This window comes from Pectinophora gossypiella, chromosome 14, assembly GCF_024362695.1.
Source record: "Pectinophora gossypiella chromosome 14, ilPecGoss1.1, whole genome shotgun sequence".
NCBI classification, from domain to species: Eukaryota; Metazoa; Arthropoda; class Insecta; order Lepidoptera; family Gelechiidae; genus Pectinophora; species Pectinophora gossypiella.
The window spans coordinates 9,831,242-9,854,991 of NC_065417.1; the positions used below are offsets into that span (position 1 = coordinate 9,831,242).

Here is a 23,750-nt window from a genome sequence, read left to right on the forward strand (position 1 = left end):
ATCTTGGTCAAATCCAATCCCCGGTGAAAAAAAACAAAAATGGCGGAAAATTAAGATGGCCGCCATACAAAATTTTCGTTTTTCTCGAAAATGCCTCGGGGGTGAATATGATGTATGAGGGATGTGATCAAAATGTCATGTTGAGTATGGAAATACTTCCCGACCTTCAAAAACTGCTCCGCATCAGGGAGACACCCTACGGCCTGGCAAAACTATCGCATTTGGAACATTTTTGTTTTCACGAAACCTATTTAAATCTTGGTCAAATTTTATCGCCGGTGAAAAAAAAACAAAATGGCCGAAAAACAAGATGGCCGCCATACAAATTTTTGTTTTTCCAGAAAATGTCTCGGGTGTAAAAATGATGTATAGGGGTGTGATCGGAACGTCATCTTGGAAAACTGCTCCGCATCAGGGAGACACCCTACGGCCTGGCAAAACTATAGCACCTGAACCAATTTTTTTTCATAAATCTTAATCAAACTTTGGTCAAATTTTATCGATAGTCAAAAAAAATCAAAATGGCGGAAAATCAAGATGGCCGCCATAAAAATTTTTCGTTTTTTCTGAAAATGCCTCGGGGGTAAAATGATGTATAGATATGTGATCGGAACGTCATGTCGAGTATGAAAGTACTTCTCCATTTTTGAAATCTGCTCCGCATCAGGGAGACACCCTACAGCCTGGCGAAACTATCGCATCTGGAACATTTTTGTTTTCACGAAACCTACTTAAATCTTGGTCAAATTTTATCGCCGGTGAAAAAAAAAACAAAATGGCCGAAAAACAAGACGGCCGCCATACAAATTTTTGTTTTTCCAGAAAATGTCTCGGGTGTAAAAATGATGTATAGGGGTGTGATCGGAACGTCATCTTGGAAAACTGCTCCGCATCAGGGAGACACCCTACGGCCTGGCAAAACTATAGCACCTAGAACTTTTTTGATTTCACGAGACCTATTTAAATCTTGGTCAAATTCTATCGCGGTAAAAAACTGGCGGGAAAAGAGACGCGAGCAGCTTGCTGCGAGCGAACCACGCGACATCTAGTGTATTTATAAGTATTTTAGATATCGCGATGTTCAGAAGATAGCCGTGGTCGTATGCTGTAGTAAGCGAACTCTTAGGATAAGCAGGCTTATGACGCTATTTTCTAAACATCATTTTACTTATCTGATACCTACCGCCGATCTATTGACTTAAAATATTTATTCACCCATATAAAATAATAATAAAATATTTTTAAATGTACCTATTTTTTTTGTTTATAGATAAGAATTACTAAATTTTAGTATTTTTTTTATTTGGTCGTTGATGTAGAGGTCTTATCACGTGTGCGTCAAGCTAGCGGCCTCAAAAAAAAAATGGGCACGAAAAAATAATTTGACCATACCAAAAAATAGTACTCTTATTGAAAAAAATAGTACCTGTTGTAAAAAAATTAGTACCATCACGGTTCTGGATTTATAGCCATGTTTTATTGCACTTGCTAGCTTGACGGTGAGCGAAATTTGGCGAGAGTTAACGACAAGGTCTTTCGCTTTGATTTAAACGCCGAAAAATAGTACCGAAATAGTACTCACCCCCTGCAAAATACCGAAAGTAGTACTTCAACGGTTCCAAAGTTATAAAGGCAGTTCTTTGATCCCGCTAGCTTGACGTTTTGAAAATACCTATTATCTGGGGAACGCTTGCATACTTCAGTATGTAACTAATGTCAATAAACTCGTATGAAATAGTACTCCCTACCATCATAATTTTGATCCGATTCTCTTTGTAGAAATGTTAAAAAATCAACATAACCTATGCCATACATTTGTTGTTGATACAGTCACGTAGACAATTACATAACCTCACAATTTATTCGTAAGTATTGCCATTTTGGAGGTCTACCCTACCATTTCTTTGCACTTCAGTGCTGCTATTACAAAAAAATCCTATTGCATACACCCATATGCACTAATTTTAATAGAAAATGGCTGCATGGGTCTAGTTCTTATCGAAAACAATCTGTGATTTTAATACATCATACATAATACATTTTTAATCTGCTGTTTTATTTTATAATTTATACCTTCATGTTGAATTTGTTACGGATCGAAGTGTTTGTTAATAAACAATTTGCAGTATTTGTAGAATAACTCAAAGAGTTTCAACAATGATATTACTTTCATCTAACAACCCTGGCACTTCACCAATTTTTACCCAAAAATGGGGAAAAATACTGAAATCTGACAACATTCTTGACCATGTGTAATAATTTTGTTCGCGACTGTACTTGTCTTAATAAATGTATGACATAGGTTATAATGACTTTTTGACATATTTCTACAAAGAGAATCAGGTCCAAATTATGATGGTAGGGAGTACTATTTCATACGAGTTTATTGACATTAGTTACAAACTGAAGTATGCAAGCATTCCCCAGATAATAGGTATTTTCAAAACGTCAAGCTAGCGGGATCAAAGAACTACCTTTATAACTTTGGAACCGTTGAAGTACTACTTTCGGTATTTTGCAGGGGGTGAGTACTATTTCGATACTATTTTTTGGCGTTTAAATCAAAGCGAAAGACCTTGTCGTTAACTCTCGCCAAATTTCGCTCACCGTCAAGCTAGCAAGTGCAATAAAACATGGCTATAAATCCAGAACCGTGATGGTATTAATTTTTTTACAACAGGTACTATTTTTTTCAATAAGAGTACTATTTTTTGGTATGGTCAAATTATTTTTTCGTGCCCATTTTTTTTTTGAGGCCGCTAGCTTGACGCACACCTTATCACAGAGGTCTTGACCCTGGTTTATAGCCGATAAGTTCTAGATAAGTCATTCCACCGGTAAGCAATTCATTTTGATATTAATGTTAATTATTAACATGATGAGGATATAAAAAACAGAGTCATTCATTATATAGTTAAGTAAAAAATTGGATATAAGTAGGTAAGTATAAATAACTTGCTTTATGGACTTTTTACTATTTATACACATAATAACATATAATATTAATATAATAAATTCTTACGACAAAACTCAACTTACCTATAGGTACTAATGTAGCTAATTCCTGTAGACGTATCATTTTATTTTAAGTTAAAAGAAAGGGACGGCTAATAAAATGTATGGTATACACGTCCATTTTAGACACAAATTATAAAACAACCCTCACAACACCCCGAAATTTTATATTGGCCAATAATCCGACAGAATTAAGTTGACGGTACACGTCAAACGGTTTGCATACCAGTAGATACCTGTTTGATTCGTCCGGGTTACTCATTCATTTCAAAATTAACAGCTGTAAATCATCCGTTCCTTTCCTTTTCGGCGGATAAGAAAATGACAGGTATAACTTAAAATAAAATTAGGAGGTGTCTACAGGAATCGGGGCCATTACCTACCTAAAATAAAATTAAGAGATGTCTGCCAGTACCAATATAATAGTAATTTTACCTGAATAACTATTAATAGAAGGGATTTGTACGCTCAATAAAATAGACGGTGCAAACTCCCACGATATGCACCTGCGACACTATTGAACAACTGTGGTTATAATAGAGTCTATTGCGAATTATTGATTCCTTCAACATACATTTATGCTTTTTAACCATTTCGCATGGCATGAATAAGTACCGTAGCAGCAATGAGTATGTACTTAAGGGAATTAATATGCCTATTCCGTCACTACATGATAGGCACCCTCATACATTTACGTTCGTAATTTCGTTTCGTTTCGTTCTAAATACCACATTCCTGACTCTAAAAGTCCATGAAGAGTATTACACGGTTCGTTATAGTACGAAAAGAAATAATCCACCTAGACAGCTCTACTGACATTGAAAATACTTTGAAAAATCTCATACAATTAGACCTTACAACTTGTGAAACGAAGTAGAAAAATGCATATTTACCTTGTTGCGTAACAATCACTTTGACATCTCTTTAAATTTAAAATGTATCATTATCATTATGTTCCTATTATTTTTTAATTCAATGTATATAGGTACCTGAGTCTCCACCGGACTTCGTATTTTTAATCTTTACGCAAAAATTGTTATACCATAGGGCTACTGCGATACAGGGGAAACCCTAGTGCAGGGCCCGCTATTAACTTGTGTTAATTTTACTTTATTTGGTAAATAAATATTTTTTACTTTTTTTTTACAATGTAAGTATTATATAGTGCGTCTGCCGTCAACTACCTATGTTACATTGTGAAATATAATATTAGATGATAACATTATTATGATGATTAGATGATGGGGAGCGCCGGTTCAAATCCCGGTACCGGACTTGCACCAATAAGTTATTAATTTGTCTTACGTAACAGCCTCCGTCGTCCTGTGGTTAGAGCGTTAGGCTCACGAGCTGGTGGTCCGGGTTCGATTCCCGATGGGGACATTGTCGAAATCACTTTGTGAGACTGTCCTTTGTTTGGTAAGGGCTTTTCAGGCTTGAATCACCTGATTGTCCGAAAAAATAAGATGATTCCGTGCTTCGGAGGGCACGTTAAGCCGTTGGTCCCGGCTATTAGCCGTAAAAAAACACCTCCACCAACCCGCATTGGAGCAGCGTGGTGGAGTATGCTCCATACTCCCTCCGGTTGATTGAGGGGAGGCCTGTGCCCAGCAATGGGACGTATATAGGCTGTTTATGTATGTATGTTATCTTAAGTGTAATTTTCACTGACACAATTGGCTGTACCATTATAGACGGCGATACGGCTCACCACGTTGGTCTAACAGAAAACTCGAAGAGGTGTGCGTATACGGTTCGTTCGATGGAGGTATCTATGACTACCCCAATTGCAATATAGTCGTGAGCTCATGTTATGTTAGAGCACGATCCGGAGGTCCCGGGTCGAATCCCGGTTAGGAAATCTCACAATAATTACTTTGTGTTCCCTAGTTTGGTTAGGACATTGCAGGCTGATCACCTGATTGACCGAAAGTAAGATGATCCGTGCTTCGGAAGGCACGTTAAGTAGTTGGTCCCTGGTCCATGTCAGGGGCCTTTGGCGATTCAATAGTAACTCTGACACCAGGGATGATGAGGTTGGTAATCCACCTCACAACCCACACGAGAGAACAATAAGTAGTATTTATTTAACTGAGGTATACTTTGTTACTTACCTCTGTACCTACTACGCAGGTATAAATGCGCAGTAAACGAACAAAGATATAACTAATATTTAAATAATACAAAGGTGTAAATTAAACATGAATCTACTCGTATTGTCAGACAAATACTTTTATGTAAACATTTATTCAATTATGTTTCGCGCATACCAAAAGAGATAAATATTCACATATTTCAATGTAAGTACATTATATCATCATCTGTGTAAGAGCCACGCTCTTGTCGGTATAGCATTTAACAGAGGCAGAGGATTTTTTTTTTTTTTGACGTGACTTATTGTAGATTTGCCGCAGATGGCATTAACTACTTGGCCGGAATTAGGCAGAGGACAGGAGTCCTAGTATGGTTTTGTAATAGACTACTCTGGGCGCCATCCCACTCGCGTCAGACAGAGTACTGCGGGGCGGAAGGCAAGAGAGAAACCACTGCCCTATTTTTCCCTAAAAAAGTAGCATGGATGTACATGACAACGTACTGAATTATCTACATGAAATAGATATCTACTACCGTAATGAAAACTTTATTATGTCGGTCGTTATGTAAAATTTTCACACCTATTGTATCACCTATCCTTGAGATTTGGACCAATAAATAATAATATTTTCTTTTTATTTTATTTTGTATTCCATCATATAATATGTAAAGCAAGTGAAAGCTTGGTTGACTACCCCAATTGGGATATAGTTGTGAGCTTATGATACGTTATGATCTCTGAACACCCTTTCATTGATAAGAAAAAAAGTAAAAGCTTACATATTAGTAACCCCGGCTGGGTTATTTTTCAGAGAAAGCTTGTTTTTCTGGATTGCCTTTTTATACTTATATCGCTACCAGCTACAATATATCGCGGCAAGCACTAAACTGCTTATCTAAAAACGAAGCAGGTATTACTGTTTTATTCTTTGTTAAAAAGCCAGTAAGTACGCTAGTACGATATTAACAGCCTCTAGACTGCTGTTCATCCGACAACCGGCAACCGAAATAAATATCTCGAGAGCATACAACCATCACACTAAAAAAAAATGTTTATTTTCATTTATATGGTTTTACATTTGACAAGTTTTCGATGCCTCCCTTTAACTTTTAAGTTTACACTACTCCTGTTCATCATCATCATCAATTTAAGAGCCACGCTCTTGTCGGTGTAGCATTTTCCTACTCCTGTTATTTTTCATAATTAGCAATATATACTATATTTAGTAGTAAGTAATTATTCAGTGGTTTTCCTGAGAGCGTAATAGGATAACAAAAGTCACTATAGAAATTGGGTCAAGTGATTAATAATTATAATTGTTCATGTTACTGATGAGTCATGTTGTTTGTGCAATATTATTAACATATTTGCATATAGCAATATGAATAATTATTCTCTTTCCTTATAACATAATCTGTACGCCATGAAAGTCATATAGGGTTTAGGGCAATTTACATAATGCTAGTAATTCGAATATTCACTACACAAATAAAAGTTTAATAGACCTTAAAAGTATCAAAAATCGTGACTATTATATTATTTTTTAGAACAATTTGAAGTAAAAGATAATTTATTATGTCGTCCGTAAATCAACAGAACAACTTGTCTATATGCGAGTAAAAGAGAGGTCAATAGATAACATTTGCAGGAAAGAAAGAGATGGAACGCAGGCTGTGTGGGAATGAAATCACGACTCATGCGCAGCGCCTTCAAAGGATCCCGGGAGAACTTCATATATAGGGTGATGCATGGACTACCGAGGCCATCGTTCATCGTGCGTCTAGATATCCCTTTATTTTAGCATTTAACAGAAATGAAAGATTTTTGAACAACGATTCGGACTTTTACCATCATTATACTTGGTATATCTTAGGAATTACTGGTAAATCTTAAGATTTACCGTAGATTGAGCTTTTGCAGTGCCACATATTGGTATGTTAGTCAATTTACTTTTAGTTAGTTATCCATAATAATACTGTTGCTGATTCCAGCTGATATCTCCTAATTATATTTTACGTAACCTATATTATGTCATTTTCTTAACCGGCTAAAAGATAAGGGAAGGACGAAAGATGTCTGCTCAAATCAACCCATTGTTAGTTTATCTACGTTTTCTCTTGATATGGAAATATTTTATATGTTTCAGTTGAGTACCTACCTAATGTTTGTTGTGTACAGTTTCTTATCGCCAACTTCCAAAGATAATCATAGCGCCGTGTCAGCCGCAACCGATGTACCACCTACCTAAACTTATCTAAGTGTTACTTAGTGGCTATATTGCTAAAGAGATTTTTCAAGGCTTCAGGTTTGTAACAAGGCATTACATTTATTTTTCAGGATTAATCTAAACAGCAAAGAAAAGGGTCGATCTAGTTCGAGAACTGCCTCGCAACTTCAATCGCGGATATGATGAGATGAGCGACTAGTCAGCAGTATCTGGAGCATCCTGTATAGTCGGCGGGCAGGTTTGGATGCACCTGAGTATTTCACGCGGCGACTGGCCGGCGCCGACGCCGGACTATGGTCTGACCCGAGACACACGTGTTACGAACCATTAGAACTGCCAAGGTAGAGTCAACAGACTGGTAACTATCTAAAAAACATTCTACGATGATCTCAAAACTGTTGGCTTTATGATGCATACCTATTAGGTGTGCCCTGTTCAGAGAAAGCGTGACTTACATCTTAGTGTAAAAATATGTAATACTTAATCAAATACTCAATGTAACAATAATTACCGCTTCTTTTCTAAAAAGTGCCTAACACCTATTTGTCCGCATATTCATTGCATTTGAGCATCAATAACGTAATCGTCATTTAATAAATCATTTTCTCCTTTTACAACATTTATTTGATGTGGAAGGTCTCTGAAGATTGTCATTTCAAAATGAAGACAATAAGGAATCGTCCCGTAAAATATGCAATATTTGCAATAGGTTTACATGGCCTTTCATTACCTACAAGGATATTTATTTTATGGTGCCATCCTTCAACTGCATTATTTGTTCGGTATTAAATTCATTTGTTTACTATTAATTTACTTGCAGTCGAATTATTTAATTCTCACTAGTTCGACGATCGAACTAATGGGAAAAATAATTCTCACTAATTCGACGATAATATTAACGTCGTCGCATAATAAGTCGATAGGTGGCGCCACGCGATGTGGATGCGTTTCGTTTGTGCGCTTGTTAACACGAACTAATGAATCGAACTAGTGAGAACAAAGGCGAATCCCGGCTCGGGATCTAAATTCAATTCATAATTAAATTCAAATTCATAGATAATTGATGTCATGTGGTTTCTAGGATTTGTTTGACAATAGACATACCCCCTATTATAGGAGATTTAAACATATCTAGCGAGAAGTGGGTGTATACTATATACCTCTGCTTACCCCTTCGAGGATATAAGCGTGATATTATGTACGTATGTATTTGTTGTATATTTTGGTCGTAAAATCTTTATGACATTTATTGTTTATTTTATTACTAGCTACTCGTCTCGGCTACTCATCAACCCAGTTTAATCTGTAAAAAGTTAATGTGAGATGGTACCAAAGTGTATACACATTAATGCTCGTGATCGTACAAATGTAAAGGTGACTTTAAGACTAACATCCGCCACGTGATAATTTTTTGTCACGGTCATTTTTACGATTCTAACTATATAATTATGTCGTTTTGTCGATTGTTGCTAATGTGAACCCAAATCATGTAGCACGCATGTTAGGGAAAAAATAAACTTATCGACTTCGACAAAAATTTAATCGATAGATAATTTTATCACGTTGCGCATGCTAGCCCTGCTGGATTAAATATTCTCAGAATAGCCTAGCTGGCGAGGAGTGGGTGTATTTAAGTATCCCTGTGTATGAGCGTCTCTGTGCACCCCTTTGGGGATACAGACTTGATGCTTTAGAAAAGCGACATACAATCCTTTACTTATTGCACCAAAAGAAGGAATCAGTTACAATAAATCTTATCTACCTATAGGGTGTCCGTGGTCTAATGGTCAGAGCATTAGGTTAACGATCCGGAGGTCCGGGTTCGATTCCCGATGGAGACATTATCGAAATCACTTTGTGAGATTGTCCTTTGTTTGATAAGGACATTGCAGGCTTGAATCACCTGATTGTCCGAAAAAGTAAGATGATTCCGTGCTTCGGATTGCACGTTAAGCCGTTGGTCCTGGCTACTAGCCGTAAAAATACCTCCACCTACCCTCAGTGGAGCAGCGTGGTGGAGGCTCCATGCCTCTTCCGGTTGATTGAGGGGAGGGCTGTGCCCAGCAGGGGGATGTGTATAGGCTATTTATGTTATATTATAGGGTATCTATTTATCTCTCAAGACAAGACTTCATGTAAGTATATGGATTCGATCAATTTCTTTTAACATATTTCAGTGTGATGAAAAGATTCATCAGTCTTATGACTTATCTTTACAGATGCCATGTCTACGCGATCCTAGGTCTACCTGCCCACGCGAGGCGAGTAGTGTCGTGCCCGTAATGGTATTAGCGCATTCCAATCCACGGGTACAATCTATGATCAATATATTGGTACACGGAACAATACGGAAGAACGTATATTGTTATTGTGAAAAGCCGTTGTAGCTCAGTTGGAGCTAAGAGCTAAAGGTCGTTATTTCAACTTCCTGTTCAATGGCATTAAATATTTATTAGTAATCTCGAACCGAACAATGGCCCCGATTCCTGCAGACACCGCCTAATTTTATTTTAAGTTATATCCGTCATTTTCATATCCGTCGAAAAGGAAAGGGACTGATGATTCACAGTCACAGCTCTTAATTTTAGGAAGAATGAGTAAATGAATGAATAACCCGGGCGAATCAAAAAGGTATGTCGCTGGTATGCAATCCGTTTGACGTGCTGTCTGCTTACCTGTGTCGGGTTATTGACTGATGTAAAATTTTTAGACGGTTGTTTTAGATTTGTCCTTAAAATTGACGTGTGTTCCATAAATTTTAAGCTTGTCGATTACCCGTCCTTTTCCTTTTCGGCGGATAAGAAAATGACAGATATAACTTAAAATAAAATTAGATGGTATTTACAGGAATTAGCACCAATAAATATTTAAGGCTACTTGACAACTTAGTCAAATGAGATACTTTTTACGAAACGTCAAAACGAAAGTTTTCTATGGATATACTGTCCTGTGACGTCATCAACAAAAGCGGTCAAACGTGGTACTCATTGTTACTTAATTCTTCATAGTGTTGCCGAAAAATCAATAGTTTTACTATCGATAGTAAACAGCCAAAATCATCTACCCAACCGATAGGCCTATCAATAGTATCAATAGTTTTTCATTTTTTAACTATCGATACTATCGATAGTATCGTTACTTATCAATAGTATCGCTAAAAAATAGCAATCGATAGTATCGATAGAGTCGATACTATCGATAGGGCACTATCGAGCGGCAACACTAATTCTTAAATAAAATTCGTAAATAAGTCGTAGAGTAAAATGAGATTGATTTTTGATCATCTTTGACTGGCTTCTATTTCTAAATAAGCATTTTATAATTTATCTTTGACCCAGTCAAATACCCAATTTAGCATGACAAGAACACAGATATGTTTTATTCTTCGCATCAAATAGTGGTTGCTTTATCATCTTTTGACAAGTACAGTGGACTTGCGAATCTGCCAACCCCATTATAGACTACGGGCGTGAGTTTATGTATGACATAGCCGAACCTTTTTTGGTAAGACCTATTGGCAAAAGTTACCTGTGATGATTGATAAGGGACTCGGAAACCCTATTATCTACAAGACATTTGGTCCAATCTTTCAAACATAAACAAGGGTAGTCAAAGGTCCATTGCAAGATGAACTAAGTACCCACACCTCACCGAACTTTCTGTTAGGCTAACGTGATAGGTGGTGAGCCGTATCGTCATCTATAATGATCAAGCCACTGTGTTAGTGAAAATTGCACTTAAGATCAATTAATAACTCATTGGTGCACGTCCGATGCCGGGGTTCGAACTGGCGCTCTCCGTTTGAGAAGCAAGCCGGTATACCGCAGGACCATAGTGACTGATAGCAATCTTTCAATACGCGCCTAATATAATTATACATATTCAGACCGTATTATCATGGAGTTGTGGTTGAGCATTAGGCTCACGATCCGGAGGTCCCGGTGAGGAAATATCATAAACATTACTTTGTGATCCCTAGTTTGGTTAGGACACTACAGCCTATTCACCTGATTGTCCGCAAGTAAGATGATCCGTGCTTCGGAAGGCACGTTAAGCTGTTGGTCCCGGATACTACTTACTGATGTAGGTAAGTAAGTAGTCGTTACACCTAATTTTCATAATGTTTAATTATATTATTGTTTATATTTAAAGTTTCACGGCGCATTGGCGCCTCTGCACTGTAAAGTCGTGAAATGTAAATAAATAAATAAAATAAATGAGTCATGTCAGGGGCTTTTGGCGGCTAATACTTTTGTACTTCATTATACAAAAGATAATATATTGAGAATATAATATTTTGCGAATGTAATGTTTTGCGAATGTAATATTTTGAGAATATAATATTAAGAGAACGAAGGCAATAATAGCCCTGACACCAGGGTTGATGGGGTTGGTATTCCACCTCTCAACCCACACGAGAGAAGATCATGGAATAACTACTAATTACTATCTACCTAAAAGTATCACTAACACCTACTGACTTATAATAGGATAAACCAGTTGATAGGAACACGTGACGAACAGCCGACTAACTAATGACATCTTTATGAGAACAACCTTCATATACCATTACTAAGGCACTTTTGCGCGTTGCAGTAAGTACCTAATCACGCCAAGAAAAACGACGGCGACGGAAAATTCCACTTGATACCAACTCATAATCATGCTCTGAAACTTCCCTCAAGTTTTTGTTACGATGTCACTAACACTCATTATATACAGAAACTCAATTTATAAATAAAATAAGAAAATGGCAAAAACAATTTATAATCACTAAGAAACGACATTAACTATTTAAAATTTCAATAATACTGACCTAAAACAGCACCGTTCATAATTTAATAATAATAGGGTATTGTACTTTATTTAATGCAATTTGGCTCTATAATTTACTTAGTCAGCTTGTAATTCTCATATAGTTCTTTATAAAGTTTCATTCTGTTAGGATAAACGTCCTCCTTCATGGTAAGCTTGTCGTCAATGCGCAGGAAACCGCAGCCAGTCTCGGCGAGAGGCGCCCACTTCGTTGTTATCAGGTCATCCGTTTTAGGAGTAGGGTCACTGGAAAAGAAATAAATGCCAGATATTATACGTCTTAAAAATGTCAGCTCCTTGCTTTGATTCCCCTCGATAATTCTGCTTTTGAATAGACTAAAATTCAATTAAGTTTATCCAGTTAATTCGTTAAATTTTTTATTGTTTTGAATGTATGGTAAGCTTCAGGTAAATACTAACCCATATTTAGCAAAATTGGACCACATCTCCCGAACTCTGTCTCGAACCAATTTATCAGTACCAGAGAATTCGTCACTGAGCAATCCGCTCTTTACAATGTACCCGCCGTCATCGCCGTGGCAGGTGCCTTTGCGGTCAATGTTTATCTTCTTCTTCATATAATTAAACCCTCCATCATACGCAAACTCATAGAAATATACAGGAGAATTGTTTTTAGCTATTAAATTTGCAGCGACATGTACCCCGGCGATAAAATCAACGTCACCGAAGAAATCCACAGCGAACGCATCCGGCTCCTTGAACTTGGTCTCGGTTTCCAAATATGCTACTTTAAGCTTCTTTTCCAACTCCGGTTTCTGTGTTTCGTCAATCTCAAACGGAAGAAACGGAGTAAATTCTTTTCCCTTGACAAGTTTTTCCATGATAACTGAGCCAAAGCCTAACATCAACAATCCTTCACGCTCGCAGAAACCTGACAAGTATGGTACTTTCGTAAACTCTCCGTTTGCGAGCAAATCGTACGGGGACTTATCTAAAAACGGTTCCCAGTCACTCGGAGTCTCCACTGATGGCACAAATCCGAAATGGATACCTCCTTTATGAGCGTTAGCTGCCAAAGCTGCCATTGAAAACATTATGAGATTCTTTAAAGGCAACTCTTTTAGGTACTGTAGTAATGGCTCGGTTCCAGACAAAATCTTGCCTTGTAGGACAGGTATCAGTGCAGCTAACTCTTTAACATTGCTATTTTGAGCCCAGTGGTTGAGAGAAGATCCTGACTGCGCAATGGCTTTATGGAACAAACCTTTTGCCATGCGCGATAAAACCAGGTATTCTACGGACGCGCCTCCTGCGCTGATGCCGAAAATTGTGACGTTGTTACGGTCTCCGCCGAACTTTGCGATATTCTTTTGAACCCACTTTAGGGCTTGGACTTGATCTCTCAGACCCATATTTCCAGGAGCGTCTTTGCAGTTTAATGATAGGAACCCAAGAATACCGACTCTATAGTTAAGGCTGACTATTATTACGTCTTTTTCGATGAGGAAATCTGGTCCATGAACGGCATCGTCGGTGCCATTTCCGAAGACGAAGCCGCCTCCGTGGAAGAATACCATTACTGGTAGGGTGGCGCAGTCAGAAGTCGGCAGTTTTGGCGTATAAACATTTAGGTATAGACAGTCTTCATCTCCGACGACTGTGTTAGTTACCCTGTCGAACTGCGCGCAGATATTGCAAGAGATTATCGCGTTTTTGACACCTTCCCACGGTTCCGGTGGTTGCGGGATCTGTAATGAATACGCAAAAAAAATCTTTAAAATATCTGCTATTGCAGCAGTAGCCGCTATCTGAAGAAGCGTGGAAGAGTAAGTTCCATACTCCCTCTGGTGGATATCTATATTAGAATTTCGTATCAAAAGTGGCTGCTGCGAAATTTGGCACACGCATATCGAATCCCAATATTGTGTAATACCAACAACAGTACATAGGTACAGTATACAGCTCAAATTGATAACCTCCTGTTTTGCAGTCGGTTAATAAATTAAAAAATCCTATCTGACCGAAAAAATATAATATATTTTATCTAGGTTAAAACATGGCAAGAAACCCGAAAAAATATAATTTATTTTATGTAGGTAAGTACCTAACTTATAAAACCAGTAAAAAGCGGGAAGCTTTAAAGCCCCAACAAACAAAACCACAACATTACACCTCGCCCTTGCCACAGATCATTATAATACTAACACTACAGTGTACTTTCTACTTTTGACATTCTACAAATCTACAATAATATGAACTAAAAATAAATAAAATATTATATTGAAATTGTTATTAGTTACTTACCGAAAATCGCAAGTTTCCAACTGGTGGTTTTGCGTACGGAATGCTCTTGAAGGAATAATACTGCACATCATCTTTTGTCTTACGAACGCTCCCTTTTAATTTACCTTGTTCAACTTCCACTATAGGGTCACACATGGTAAATATAACACCAAGAAATCGAAAATAAACTGCCTGGAAATGTACACTAATTTCAAATCTTGTTAGGTATTGAATTGTTGTGTCAAACGAATATGCTGGAAACAAATGGAAGGAGGCGAAATGTGAGCGAGACTTGCGAGAAGTAACACAGATACAAAATACAAATCATTAAACTTCACGTGAACTTCAGTCCGCGACGAGCCACCGCACCTTACAAAGTGATTCGCAATAATGCCGCTAGATGGCGTATAGCGTATGGATTCCTATAAAAAGTTTTTAATGGTACTTATAAAGAATACTGACAAGGCATCTAAAAGGTTTGAAGGTAATTTATGAAAAAATATAATAGGTATGGCTTCATAATGTTGAGTTTAATTTAATTGGGTCAAATCATATGTTATTTGTTGTTTACTGTTTCACCATACACTCGCTTACTTACGTCAGATATGTACCGACTTACTTTTTTTCTAAAACCTTCGTGTATATGCTGATTGTTTATCTTTAAAAAATAAATAAAATAATTGTAAAATAACATCCCTTTGGTTTGGAAGATTAGACAGATGTCAATAAAAGTACTCTGTAATGTCAACAAAGAGTTTTTTTCTTGTTTTTTTTCCATATATAAACACTACGATGTCAGTTACTGTCTTAAAATAGGTAGGCAAGGGAAAGACATTTTGATGCAATTTTCGGGCTCAAAATATTAATGAAGTTTGTTACAATGTAAGACGTTTAAAGAAAGTTCTAATATAATAATAATTATAATCGTGTATCAGTTGTTATTGATTTGTTGTTGAGATTGTGTATCCTATGTAGTTGTAGTAATAATAATAATAACTTTATTGCACACATTAAAAAGATTTTATCTTTGTTGTGTAATGTGTGTTAAAATAATATAAAATATCATGCGGAATTTTACAATTTAAGTAAAACGAGTGGCAGTAAATAGTGGGTATAACACCGTACACATATTATGCTTAACCCTTCGAAGCATTAGCCATCAATACATTATTACAATATAAAAGGAAGTCAGTCCAACATCTATTCTATATCTATATTTTGAACTCAATCCGCCGGATTCGTGGCTATTTATTAACATTATTGAGAGGGGGTATATTTTTCATAAAGCTCTTTATATAATTCCATACTGTTTTTATAGACTTCGTCTTTCATTTGCAATGTATCGGTTATAAGAAGACACTGCATTTTCGTCGGAGTTGCCGGCTCCCATTTTGTTGTTATCAAACCATCCGTTTTTGGTGTTGGATTCCTGTAACAAATATTTCACATACATACATATGTATACATAATTTTATTGTATTGAAGCATAGGCCAGTTAATATCAATAAGCTAATAAATATACGCTTGGAGCTTATAAAAATTGTGGAATAAATTATATTAAATATTATTTTTATTTTGAAAACTTACCCGTATTTGGCAAAATTGGTCCATAGGGTCACCATTCGTTCCCGAACTACATAGTCTTTAGGACCGGGGTCAGGTAATCCCGAGACTTTCAGTAGATACCCGATTTCATCACTATGACATGCGCCGCGACGGTCGATGCCTAATACTTTCTTAATGTGATTTAATTTTCCATCGTAAGAAAACTCGTAATTGTATACAGGGTAGTTATTATTCTGAACAATCAAAGATGTAGCTGTGTGCACCCCGCCCAGAATAACTACATCACTAAAATAATCAATACCGAATGCATCAGGTTCATCAAATATATTTTTGGTCTTCAGGTAAATGTCTTTTAATTTATTTTCTATCTCTATTTCTTGAATATTATTCAATTCAAAAGGAAGATATTGCACAAAGTTCTTTTCAGACACGACTTTCTCCAATCTTTGTGAGTTCAACGCTAACAATAATAAACCTTCTCGTGTAGCAAAGCCTGACATAAAGGGAACTTTCGTATATTCTCCTTTCTTAAGCAAATTATACGTTCGTTGATCCAATAATGGTACCCAGTCTCCACGTTTCTCAATCACAGGTACGTAACCAAAATTAATACCTCCACGGAATTCTTCAGTAGCCAAAACCTTCATAGATGACATTATCAACTCTTTCGTATCTAAAGACTTTAAATATTTCAGAAGTTCATCATCATTGGAAACTTTTTTATCATTTAGTGCTGCGATTTTGTAAGCAAGTTGTTTTACTTTGCTATTTTGAGCCCAATGACAAAGCGAAGAGCCACCTTCGGCTATGGCTTTGTGAAATAACCCTTTCGCTATTGGTGTCAGCATCAAATACTCGATAGATGCTGCTCCTGCACTTAACCCAAAAATAGTTACGTTATCAGGATCTCCATTGAACTTTGCTATGTTTTGTTTCACCCATTTCAAAGCCTGGACTTGGTCTCTCAATCCCATATTACCAGGAGCGTCTTTGCAGTCTAAAGTTAAAAATCCAAGAACTCCAAGTCGATAGTTAATAGCGACCACGACTACACCTTTTTCAACTAAATATTCTGGTCCATTAGTGCTGTCATCTGTGCCATGACCGAAGACAAAGCCGCCTCCATGAACGTAGAACATCACGGGTAACTTCGCTAAGCCAGCAGAAGGGAGTTTGGGGGTAGTGACGTTTAGAACTAAGCAATCCTCACTTCCAATGTAAAATCCGGACGCTACGTCATACTGAGGACTTGCGTTGCAATCTTTGGTTGCATCTTTTATTTCCACCCATGACTCTGGTGGCACTGGTACCTTCAACAATAAAACCAAAACTTGACAAGAGTTTTTTTTTACAATTCTATATTAATGATGTTATCAACCTATTGATGCAAATCGTGCTCCGGTTTAGGTAAATAAAAAATCTAAGTAAAGATTACATAAGAAACAAAAACACAGGTAACAATTTGCAAATAGAATGTACAATAATAACCATTATTAAAAAACTTACAGAAAATCTCAGCTCCCCAACCGGTGGCTTCGCATAAGGAATTCCTTTGAAAGTGTAGTACTCTACATTCTTCGCGGTCTTTAGCACTTTTCCTTTCAATTTACCCTGAGCCACTTCTACTATTGGATCCGACATGGTTCACGCTACAGCTGACAATAAGGAAAATCAGTAAATCCGACGGTAATGGCCCTAATTACTGTGATCACTGGTGCATGTGAACACCTATCTGGTTTACATACAAGTGGCATATGCACAGTACATAAAGATAACAATAAAACGATCTTGATTAGATTGGAAGCCAAATCAATCTAGTATGAAAACCGCTAGATCAACCTTGTGTTCTGTGACCTTGAGAACATTTACAAAATCAAAACACAACAACGTTAGTTGATTGACCCATATGTACGATAGATGGCGCTATAAATAACTTTGGCTAAAATATTTTGGTCGTTCTATTTATAAGTACTTATATTTATAATTGCCTGGCCTCCACTGAACAGCAACACAGGCACAGTTATCTTTGTTGAAAAATCGAATTTCTGAATACGAATACTACGAATTCTGGTACAAAAAGTGGAACAACTTAGGAAATGTACAAAAGGTATACATTGATAAAGGATCTCTTTACTTAAGCCTTAAGTATATCAATATCAGAAAGATAACCTAATATATATACTACGCGTAGCTACGGGCTACGTAGACGACTACCACTTCAAGAACCATCCAAATATAGTTAGTTACCTATTTATATAGTTAGTTTAGTTATAGTTGTTTAGTTCTTTTTTGTTTACGTAACCTTATTAATTACGTATATACTTACCTACTAATTAGGTACCTACATAATAAATACCGGCTTCAACACTATTATCTATATCTACAATAGAAATAAACCATTATTATTAGGTACTCTATTTTTTATTAATCATGGCAATGAAATTTGCAGTTCAAACAAAACTGAAGGAGTCTCTACAACATTTTATTGTCCTATTTGGTCACCTAACCTAAATAACGTGTTGTGTCAGCATTTTAAACTCAATATATTTTAATTACGCCAAAAATCGAAACAGGAAGGTAATTCTAAACAAAAATGTTGTCAAAACAACACCATGAACACCCATCAGTCTCGACTCATTAATCTCGAGGCATGAAATCTCAGATTCTTGACGGCCATCGGGAATTTTGAATGTGATTAAAGCGTTCTCACCGTGCGCACAAACATAAAAACGTTCTGTCGCGCAGGTGTTCACCGGAGGCTGCGCCTGCGGTCACCGCTCTCGGGAAACGCTACAGCCTTCCAAGTGTTCACTATCGCCACTATGAGAAATATTTGTTTTGAACTATTTAGGTTTCCTTTACTTTCTTTGAGATGGTTTGGAACTTAGCTCGGGAAATGCTACGACTTTCCCATTGCCTTCTAAGTATCATATCGTCTATTGTTGATGATTCCGTGCTTCGAAAGATACGTTAAGTCGTTGATCCCAGGTTATTATCCCAAACACCTTCTCCACTCGCAGCAGAGCAGCGTGGTGGAGTATGCATATACCTGCTCCGGTTCATTGAGGGAAGGTCAGAAGGCTCATCAGTGGGACTTATACAGATTATAGACTACCTATTTACAATATGTGTATGTACGTGTAAGTTCCTGTATGAGAAGTAAGTATTGGTTTTGTACTGGGTTTCTTTAACTTTTTTTAAACAATATTTGGAATATTGTCTTGCTGGCCAGTATACGCTGCAGCAACTAAATCCAGCTCTAAATGTTTACTTACTATTGTGTCCTTTGACAAAGCATCTGTAAAAGATTTTCTTCTCCCAGACATGTGCTTTTATAATTCTCTCCGGGGCCAAACTACAATAACTCACGTCGAAAAGTCTAGTGTAAAGATATAGGAAAATAACAGATTTTTAGAATTTGGCAAGCGCAGGCGCAAAATGCGGAGTGAGAGTGTCATTTGGCGAAGAGCAATATACGAACACCGGTGGATATTAATCCGCTCAATCATTACCAAGATGCACTCGCGGACACACGTCTTTCCGTCACGTCGTTCCATACAGGGTTACCGAAATATTCTTCTTCTATCGTGTGGGTTGTGAAGTGGATTACCAACCCCATAAATCCTGGTGTCAGGGTTATTATTGAGCCGCCATAGGCCCCTGACATGACTCATGCAACGACTACGTACTTACATCAGTAAGTAATAGCCGGGACCAACGGCTTAACGTGTCTTTCGAAGCACGGATCATCTTTCTATCGGACAATCAGGTGATCGGCCTGTAATGTCCTAACCAAACTAGGGATCACAAAGTGATTTTTGTGATTTGTCCCCACCGGGATTCGAAACCGGGACCTCCGGATCGTGAGCACAACGCTCAACCACTGGACCACGGAGGCCGGCCCCGACAATTTAAATGTCCCATATGATTGAAAATAATGACTATTGTGTAGTGTAGAACTGTATAACTATATTTTTAAATTTCGAAAATAAGAATCGTTTTAAAATTCAAATATGAATATAAATATTCTATTGTTTTAGTGGCACATCATTAGAGCTTCAGTGAACTGATTCACTTCAAATCCCGCGTCGAGATAGCCGGATGCGCACCTGTGCAGCCGTGAGAAACCAACATCTCCTCCTAACTTCTACAAACATACATCGACATCTACTTAGCTTAAAATCAATCCTTAACACTCGAACTTTAAAGCTTATAATACAAAAGTCAAACCGCAAAGCTAACCGTGGTTTTATCAAAGATTTACCGAGTTTATTGTACAGTCGTTGAAGCTTTTAATATTTATACAGTAAGGTTGATAATATATTTGATGACGTGTAATGAGATATAGGTAATGATCATATAAGGCCGTGTTTGTTGTGTTATTTTGTACGCTTTGAACATCCGCGTACGGCTATTATCGCAACTTTTTACTGTAGGTACTGTCTAGTGACCACATCTTAGCTTAGCAGCTAATATTATTTCTAGTACCAGACTTACATAATGGTGCTAATTCCTGTAAATACCATCTAATTTTATTTTTTAAGTTATATCTGCAATTTTCTTATCCGCCGAAAAGGAAAGGGACGGGTAATCGACAAGCACAAAATTTATATTTAGCGGGGCGGTGATTTTGTGATGACAAAATAAAACCAGCAGTCTTGATTTATGTGTATTGAGACAAAAGAAAGAAAGAGCAAACGAATGTGTTTACAATGGTACCATATTAAAAAAAAATTAAATTATATTCACATGTCTTCAACAGAGGTGGATGACCAACCTTAGCAACCCTGGTATCAGGGTTACATTTTATTGAGCCACGAACATGGTTCATGTAACCAACGACTACGTACTTACACGAACTACGTAACTCGTACGTCCGTTTTATCTACGTAGTACCTACGTAGATAAAAGAAGAGTACATCATTAATTAAATTAACTATAAATATACTTTACCTATTGCTATGGCTTTTGTACTTCTTATGTATTATCTGTAATTGTTATATTTATTGTGAGTTTGTGCAATAAAGATTTTTGTACTGTACCTATTGTAAAATTAAATGCTTACGCAATCGTATGCAGTTTCATGGCCACCCTACAATGCACACGTGAGATGTTTGCAAAATTCGGGTTCGGTCGCGGCGGCGTGTGAACCCCATTGGTTTGATCTTTTTACATTTTTCCGCACATAAAAAGATCTTTTTATACCCCATTGAATATGCGTTATAGATTCCCAGCGTTTAGCTTATTTTATGGATGAATTCGAGAAAACATATCCTTTTCGTGTACCCACATTTTCTCAAAGCCTTTATTGCACGTGCATTTATATTGACCTAAAGACCTTAGCTATGTTGTAAACGATTACGAAAAAAGATAGTATATAAGTAATGGAATAAAATGTATGGGATTCACTTGTACTGCTAAGGTGTACCTACACCTTATGTCAATCCAATTACTTATTTAATCCACCGTTTTTCGTAAACGTTTGCAGCTTGGCTTAGGCTATGAGGAAAAGTAGCCTTATCGCTAAGAGCAGCCTACTTAAGGAATATTTGAATAGGATATATGTCTACCTACAACTAATCCTTAACATAAAAGATCATTTAAGAACTTAGGAACTTAGGTACTTTTACATAATATTAAGTTTTCGTGTTTTTTCATTATAAAGGATATAAACAGGTTTAATTGGACATTCCTCCATCTTGGTCTATTTATACTATTCAACTTCTACAAAATACCCTGTAGGTAACAAAATAATAACAAAACTTTTACTTTTTTGTTTCTGACAATATGCGATGCGTGAACCTATTTCATCGTAAACTTTAAATAACGCAAATAAATCAAGAAATAATTTAAAATCATTAGTATTCAGATGCGGTATGCGTTGATTAAGTGTCAATTACGTATTCCGAGCTGTGTGCGAGCCCCGGGCACAATGCGGCGAGGCGGCCGCTTTATGAGCCTGAGCGTGTTCACTCAATGGTGTTCACACATCGTGGTCAGGCTTCGCTCACCAATACAACTTGAAGAGGTTTTAAAATATGTATCTACGATAAGATGCAAGAGTCCAATCAGTTTCTTGCAAAAGTAATAAACTAACTGGTTGCTTTTAAGACCTCCTGGTTACACGCCGTTTCTGTAATAGACCAAAAACACCTACAAAAACGTAAATTTTATTGATTCATAATTTCACCACTGTTTACAAACAATTTGCTGAGCTCAGTGACTGCACTTTTGCTCTTTGATTATACCTATGCCACACCCTCCGTGTTCTTGTGGTAAGAGCATTGGGCTCACGGTCTGGAGGTCCGGGTTTGATTTCCGATGACACATGTTACATTATCGAAATCACTTCATGAGACTGTCCGTTGTTTAGTAAGGACATTGCAGGCTGAATCACCTGATCGTCTGAAAATGTAAAATGAATGACTCCGTGCTTTGATAGGCAAGTTAAGCCGTTGGTCCTGGGTCACTAGCCCAAACATCTGCACCGCAATGAAGCAGTGTGGTTGTATGCTCATACACCATCCCCGGTTGAGAAAGAGGGAGGCCTGTGCTGTGTACATAGGTTGTTTGTTATGTTATGTACCTATAAGTACCTAACTAAGTATGCCTTCATCTCAGAAAAAAATATTTCGTGTGTAGTGGTAGACACAAAGGCCGCCAGTTGTGCCTTACTGCGTTTGTTTCTCCTTATTTCTGTATCTTATGTCTTTTGGGCTCAATAAAGCTTATCTTTTCACACAGTAAAAGGTAGGAAAGGTGGATTTTATTGCTAAGGCAAATTACTTTATTGAGCACAATATGTTAGTATGGTAAATAAAATAGATAATTATAATTTCATTTATCTACATTTAATAACATCACAAGTCTTCCCCACAGAGGTGCTCTTATTAATGTAATATTACAGCATTCCAAAACGTGTTGTCTCTGCAATTTATTTTTTAATTGTCTGACCTAATAAGGATGAGGAGTTTGAGTTATTTATGTACCTAAGTCCTTAGGTATATAGAGTATGTAGTAGATATGTAGGCACATATGTGCTAATGAAGACCTCATTATGACATTCCAAGCTTAAAAAAGTTAAAACTGCCGAGCTTGTTCTCAATTTGGTCGGCGGACAATGAGTGCGGTCGACGGTCGCCGCAGTACGTCACATCTCCACAGAGAATTGATTGTGAAGGTGGGCAGTAATGTAACTGTGTGTGAACTGTGAGCGAACGCTGCGCGCGCAGGTGTGTCCGAGACTGGCCGGCGCCAGCGCACATTCCTGCGGCGGTCGCGGCGCCGCTCGCGTACTTGATGCGATCACGAAACGTGATTCCTGCTCGCACAAAGGATCATGATCATGACAATTTTTCATAATTTTACCTATGATTGAGCTTGTGTAGGATGAGAAGAGAACTAACTGATGATAAGGACTGGTTCAGACTTTATTATTTATTTATTAACATAAACAGAGGAGTAGTAATATAAAGTAACATTCGAAAAAATATTTTGTTATTTTTCCTTAAAACCAATTTCCTTTAACATACAGTTTTGACAAAAATAATCAGTTCCAATTGTAGAAATAAAATTTAAGATTGATTAAATGATTATAATTATTATATTTTGTCAAAATTAGTATAGTAGCGCCATCTCTATCAATAATATAATAATTAAGTTTTACAAAAGCGCATGCTACTCGACCATAGATGTCTCTGTACGGTATTAGTAGACGTCTCTACTATTTAACAATAGGTGTCACTAGTAAATTTTTGTATATCGTCATCGTCTATGTGATGGCAACAT

General features: G+C 37.1%; 2 protein-coding genes across 2 annotated transcripts; both read right to left on the reverse strand.

The window, feature by feature from the left end:
• Window positions 1–12,088: 12,088 nt before the first annotated feature.
• Window positions 12,089–14,768, reverse strand: LOC126372860 (juvenile hormone esterase-like). The gene is made up of 3 exons (XM_050018778.1): window positions 14,418–14,768; window positions 12,573–13,861; window positions 12,089–12,398 (listed from the first exon to the last, which is right to left on the reverse strand). Exons 1-3 carry the CDS (start codon window positions 14,550–14,552, stop codon window positions 12,227–12,229), a joined length of 1,596 nt encoding a protein of 531 aa, XP_049874735.1. The 5' UTR covers window positions 14,553–14,768; the 3' UTR covers window positions 12,089–12,226.
• Window positions 14,769–15,135: 367 nt separating this feature from the next.
• Window positions 15,136–17,704, reverse strand: LOC126372861 (juvenile hormone esterase-like). The gene is made up of 3 exons (XM_050018779.1): window positions 17,469–17,704; window positions 15,984–17,272; window positions 15,136–15,825 (listed from the first exon to the last, which is right to left on the reverse strand). The coding sequence occupies exons 1-3, from the start codon at window positions 17,601–17,603 to the stop codon at window positions 15,654–15,656; spliced, it is 1,596 nt and encodes a 531-aa protein (XP_049874736.1). The 5' UTR covers window positions 17,604–17,704; the 3' UTR covers window positions 15,136–15,653.
• Window positions 17,705–23,750: the final 6,046 nt, after the last annotated feature.